Here is a 6326-nt window from a genome sequence, read left to right as displayed (position 1 = left end):
TGTCTGTTTTGCCATGGTTTCTGTGGCTGGATGCCCTTCCTAATGCCAACCAATTTACAGGGTGTACTGGGTACTATTTTTGTGTCGCAAGCCCTAGTGAGGTTGCCAAATAACTTGCAAGTCAGAAAAGACTGAAGGAAAAGCATCCCTGACTAGGTGAGAGGAGAAGTAGCTTTATGCCAAGGGTAATCAGAGCTGTCTTGCTGTAGAGAAGGTATATAGTTACCTCACATTATATAAGGGTGGGAGTGTCTGGAAAGATGGCAAGACACTTCATTCTACATTGTCTCAGTTTTATCTTGCTACTGTCTGTAGTCAAAAAAGATTTTCACATAATGTTAGTATCATTTAATCCTAAAGTTTGCCTAGATGAAACAGTCTATGATCAAAATAATTGAAGCTATTATAATGCTACCTTTATTTCAAAAATAGTGCACGAGACTACATTATCCAATGTGTCTCTTTTTTTTTTAAAGATAGTAGGATGTGGTTTGAAGGAAATTTAACTGCTATTTCTAGCAGGATGAGAAGCAGTTCCTTTATTTGTACCATCACCAAGAGTTAGATGTGGTAAGCTTAGAGCTAAAACACTTCTGTAATCAGAATCATGCTCCAAATCCAAAGATGAGGGTTGGTGGCAATACTGAGATAACTGGGGAACTCTGGTTTGAGAGTAAGTTCTAGAGAAGGCCCTCCACACAGGCATTCTTGATTCTATTGTTTTCTCCTCCACTCATTCCTCATATTGTATTCAATCCAGTAAACCTTACACTAGTAGAATGTCAGGCTTCTGGAATTTTCTCGCAGCACATCTTTACTGCAAGTCAATTGACTTGTTGCAATTTAAGCAGAACACTAAAGGTATCAATCGCACCAGCTTTGAAGTGAGCCTTGAAGGCCAAGCTATAGCCCCCTTTTTTCAGGCCAGAAAAAAAAGAAAAAAAGAGTTGAATGCAGAATTGCAAAACCAACAGAATACTTGACAATTGCACAGTGCTACTGTTGTTAATAATAGTGTTGTGCTTATTTTCAGCCAAGCAAGCTGTTTTAAGAATAAGGTGTCCTAGTCACTTACACAGCAGTGCTGTTGACAGAATATAAACAGTAAATTGTGGAACTTGCCTTAAAGTAGGCTGTGATCTGAGGAAGATTTGGATGCTATTCTTAGCAACAAATGTCTACATAGAGGCTCTCTTATGAACGTAGGATTAAAACAGTTGATAAGGAATAGTGAGCAGATAAGAACACTGATTTTGGGACAAAGGTGTAGAACAGCACCACACCCCTTTTCGTTATCTTTATTCTTCAAAGAAAAAAAAAAAAATGGGTGGGGTGCATGTTCTACACCACCCTCTTGTACCTATTTACAGTTAGACTGTTGAGAGAGAAGTTTCATATTTGCATGACATAGTACTATGTACACTACTTTATGATACTTAGAGCTTGTTGAACTTGTTTTGGCCATGTAATGCAGTTGTGTACGTATATTAGCCTACGGTACCTACTTACAGCTGCTCAGCTATTAAAAGTTAAACGTCATGATCGTCAAAGAGAAATGCTGCATTGGCGACAGCAAAGTGCTGATTTTTAAACTGATCGGCCAGACTTGCAGGGATTCCTAAAAATATCAGACAGAAACCAAAACTCCAAGCCACGATTATAAATGATATCAATCAAATAAAATAATAAAATATTTAAGAAAAAAAAAAAAAACAGCATTAATGATTTTTTTTACGTAAAATTACAAATGCTGACAGACTTTATATATAGTCGAATCCAGACAAAACATGAAACTCGTTAAGGGAATTTTCGGAATGGCTGTCCGACATTAGTTGAAAATTATCCGTTTTTATCGGGATTTTTTGTCGGGATTTTTCCAGTTTTTTTTTTTGTGTATTTCATATTTCAAAACAATAGAGGTGGGGGAGACTTAGAAAAAATTAATCCATGTTTTTCAAACGTCTACCCCAACGCGATTATTTTGCAATATTCTGTACAAAAACAATTTGGAGAGAGCCTGACAAAAACAGAAATTCCAACGTATGGACATTTTTTAAAAAGTTGTGTGATTTGAGGGAAGGTGTGGTTGTTATTTCAAGCAGGCTAAATGACTACATAGAGGTCCATGGATACAAGCAGAATGTAGTGACTATAGCAAATCTTCAACTCCTGATCTCATAGCTAAATCTACTAACAGGAAACAAATATAAATAACATGATACATCTCACATTTTCAGAAAGTCTGCCGGTTGGTGTGGTGTTGAAGCCGAAAGGAACATGAAATTATCGTGGAATGTCAAGATAGAGAGCTGGGTTACACACACCAAACGTGACCGTCACCAACATTCAAGACGTCTGTCTTTGGTCAACTCGGGAAACTGTGACCTTGATCATCATTTCATGAATTGTACGCATGATAAGAAGAAGAAGAAGAAGAAGAAGAAGAAGAGAGAGAGAGAGAAAGAGAGAGAGCAAACTGGAAAAGAATAATTTCGCTTCTGACATGTTACCTTTAAATCGGCGATTGTCAAATCCTTGGGAAACCGTTTTATAGGCGTGATGGGACTTATGTTGCTAGTTATAGTCAGTTCCACATAGGGAGCTGTGACAACTGTGAAGTTCTCAGACATTCTGAAGGATCAGATAATGAGAGAGAGAGGAAAGTTTTAAGTAAATATTTCCGAGAGAAAGGAAGAAAAAAAATGACAAACAATAATAAAGGAATATCAGAAACAGGAGAAAAGCTCGGTGAGAATACTTCTATGTCTCAACACATGACCATGTGACATATGATTCACTGCGGAGCGTTTACCGGAAGTGAGGAAAACATTAAAAATAAAATTCAAGAGAGATATCCGCAAACTTGCAAATATAATATACAATACAAAACATTTTCTGCTCAATACTAGTCATAATTTTTTTTTCTAAGGTGGCATTAATTATTACTGAAGTTACATATAGTTTATAGCTTACGAAACGAAAAATTTCAAAAGAAAACTTCAGCGCCAGAAAAAAAAAAGAGTTGAATATAAGAACTACTTCTATAATTTTTAATTTGATTTAACAAAAAGTTTTGAATTAATTTATTTCGAAGTTTTTCCGATAATTATATCCTAAGGAAGTTCATCGCAGGCAACTATATTAAGCCTCGTTCTCGAATTGTTACTATGCCAGACGGTTTTTTTAACGCAGCGACTGCTTGACGGAAACTACCGAAATAGTGATGGAATTAAAAAAATAATAAACGCTTAGTTTTCTTGTTTTTACATAAGCTCGATAAAATATTTCCCGTTGAATGAAAAAAATCTATAAATGACTTTTGGTGATATTTACTGTAGACTCGTTATGAGAATATTATCTGCTTATGAGTGATGTCATAGGCGGCCGTGGCAAGAGTGGTAATACTAAGATGGCGACCACGGTTAAGTGGTATGTTGGTGAAGACGGATGTTTATCTGTAGGAGAAGCTGCCACTGGAGTCACTTACCACCCAACACTCAATACAATTATCGTGGCCACAAAAGCACATACACTGAAAGTATATGATGTCACATCTGGTTGTCTACTCAAAGAATCAAACCTATCGGGTAAGCAAAACGTATTGATATTCGATGATAATTCATTTTTTTTTACGTTAACCAATGGTTATAAATTGGGGGAATAATTTGTGATGGAGTTACAGTTTAAAACTGATCCTTCAATTTATGTACGACTTTTACTATCTCTAATGTTGTCATTCACCTTAATTATCCCGTTTTCATGAGTTTGTCAATTAGAAATGAACTATTAAATCATCTTGTCATGTCTTTTCAACGTTTTATCCCTGTTCACTGATGCATGGAAACGGAAATTATATGATTTTTTTTTAAATACTTCTTTGGCATACACGAACGATGACCACAAAGTCGGGAGTTAATTTGTAATGCAATCTATTCAGATATATGGTCCCTGATATTGTGGCCAGGTTTGCACAGTTCAGTGTTCCATTCAGGTCCCTTGTTATCTCTCTCTTTCCAATGGTTGTCCAATGTCCCTTGCTCGTGAAATAATTTACAACCTTTTGCTTGTCATTCTTGCAGGTCCCTACGGAAGTGAACAGTGCTGCGCATTGTTGCATGCAGTGTATGTATCACTGCTGATGTTTGCCTTGTATCAATGGCTGCACTTGTTTCGAAATATATATATACATATATATATATAGAAGATAAAAAAGATACAGAAAAAGGAAATCCCAAACGAGCGTTTTTTTATTATTTTTGTCTAGTGCGTTTCCATACTGATACACTTGATGCCACACATCAACTGTACTTACGCGCACGCGTGTATCTATGTATGTATGTATGTGTATTATATAAAACTTGTGCATATAGTTATTAATATTTGCTAATTTATCTGCATTGGTGTTAGTGGTTGGTAAAACATAAGCAACCCAAATTCTTGAGCGTCGCAAACATGTAATTTGCTTGCTTGTTGAATCTTCAGACCAAGTTTCGATTCCAGATTGAAACGATTTCACTTCTCTTGTCATCTTCCTCTCATCCACCTGACACAAAAAAGCAGCTGTAGAAAACAAAATTTGTTTGGAAGTTCATGAACGTTAACCCTTTTCATACTTTTTTGCTTCTGGAAATTTGAAGCCTTTTGTTTCTTGTGTGCGTTTTATTGAAAGCAAGGATGGGTTGCCCGTTCGTTATTTTCTTAACCGTCTAGATAGTTGCCGTATCTAAGGTCCAGGGTGAAGGAAATGATCGATGAATTGTGTTAATGATTTGGATATCAGTAACTGTTGAATCTCTTTATAGATTGTACTATGAAAGTAATAATTACGGAATTTTGATAGCTGTTTGGGTACGTGCTTATGAGAGTTTGGTGCATTATTATTATAAGTACCAGTAACATATTTGACGATTCATGCGACTACACCCCTCTCACTTCCTCCCTCTATACATAAATTTGCCTGTTGCTTATTCGAAATGGAATCATTGCTGCGGTCTTTGTAAGTCGCCTTTCATCCTACACCAAAGTACGAGGATCGCTAATATAGATATCAGTAATGTGTTCTTGTCGATACTACGAAGAAGTATATCATTTCTGCTCTAAAAATTGGCTTTGTGTCTAGCCAGGAACATATTACAGGCGATAGATGGCAGGAACATAGTGCCTGATTAATATGCCTCGCAGTATTTAGTGATATCCTTTGGTGAACTGAATTCAGAATACCCTGTTTGTGTCGACCTTACCTTTTCGTCCTTAATATGATCAATAAATAAGTTCCAGTCAAGAACTGCGATCGATTTAATCGACAACATCCCTGCCACTAAAATTTGTGGCCTTGTGCCAGTGTTAAAATACATTTTTCTGAGTTGATAAAGTACTAAGTGGGCGGGGATATGAATTATCGACCGAATTTCATTACCCTTGCAAAATTGATCTTTGTTTCGGCACTACTTCGTTTCCTGGGTCTGGCCAAAAATGAAAGGAAGTGTATATGCGGTAAAGTGAAACTACTAAGGAACAAATCCTATGAAGCAAGTGCGATGTTGTCATTAATATATACGTACCAAATATTTTGATAACATTCCTAATTAACGTGCGCAAAGCATATCTATTAACTTTCCAAGAGTATTGAATGTTAATCGAAGAACGAACAGTTGGCAGTAAATAACCCGAAACATTTACTTTATTGCCAAATTCTAGGCTGTATCCCATTCAGGTTCGCTTAAACGTGGTGAAGATATGAACTTGATTGTATAGATGGATACCTATGGATATGTATCAAAAGAGATTGTTGCAGATTCTTGTATCATTACTAATGAAGCTTTCTTTATTATATTATAGATCGTAATAAATTTGACCATTAAAAACTTCCAAATTTTCGCCCATAAGAACTTTTAAATTTTCACCATTGGAAACACTCTTTTACAAAGGAAATCAAGAAGCGCCTTGTATCTGTCTCGCTTAAAAATTCCTATCAAATTTTATTTCGATGCCTCACGGTGTCTAGCCTGTATCTTCTGTTCAAATCTCAGGGAGTTCGATCTCGATTTTTTCCCCTCTCTTGCCACACAATCTTACTAGTTGTGAAATGATGAAATATTACTCTTATATTGAGTTACTAATTCACCTATCTGACAATTAAATACATGAACATAGGTTTGTGTATAGATTAAACCTTATGAAGCTATGAAACGTATTTGATAATAAATCGATATAGTAAATCGACGGGCAAGGTGCATATTACAAACTAATGTGTGGTGTATTTTACAAAAGCAATATTTCTTCAGACGTTCATTTTCAGATAATGAGTAACAAAGGTGTATATATAT

At 35.9% G+C, this 6326-nt stretch overlaps 2 protein-coding genes across 5 annotated transcripts in view; one reads left to right on the top strand and one right to left on the bottom strand.

Annotated features, from left to right (window-relative positions):
• The window catches only part of LOC106873674 (tubulin-folding cofactor B), a 15185-nt gene extending 11017 nt beyond the window's left edge, over positions 1–4168 (bottom strand). The window contains exon 1 of one of the 3 annotated variants that reach the window (XM_014921131.2): positions 3742–4168. Coding sequence is in view for 1 of the 3 variants with exons in the window: in XM_014921130.2 (XP_014776616.1) it covers positions 2511–2630 (120 nt within the window). In the remaining 2 variants the exon portion in view is untranslated. Of the gene's footprint in view, positions 1–2229; positions 2335–2510; positions 2808–3741 lie in introns of those variants that run through there. The other 2 variants (XM_014921130.2, XM_014921132.2) reach the window with 2 other exon arrangements.
• Positions 3025–6326, top strand: part of LOC106873672 (baculoviral IAP repeat-containing protein 6) — a 134715-nt gene continuing 131413 nt past the window's right edge. Inside the window, exon 1 of one of the 2 annotated variants that reach the window (XM_014921126.2) lies at positions 3025–3587. In XM_014921126.2, the coding sequence (XP_014776612.1) occupies positions 3365–3587 (223 nt within the window). In that variant the 5' untranslated portion in view covers positions 3025–3364. The remainder of the gene's footprint in view (positions 3588–6326) is intronic. The other variant, XM_014921127.2, reaches the window with a different exon arrangement.

Source organism: Octopus bimaculoides, chromosome 6 (assembly GCF_001194135.2).
Source record: "Octopus bimaculoides isolate UCB-OBI-ISO-001 chromosome 6, ASM119413v2, whole genome shotgun sequence".
Taxonomy (NCBI): domain Eukaryota; kingdom Metazoa; phylum Mollusca; class Cephalopoda; order Octopoda; family Octopodidae; genus Octopus; species Octopus bimaculoides.
The sequence above is the reverse complement of the archived record's forward strand: the minus strand, read 5'-3'. Positions and strand labels throughout refer to the sequence as shown.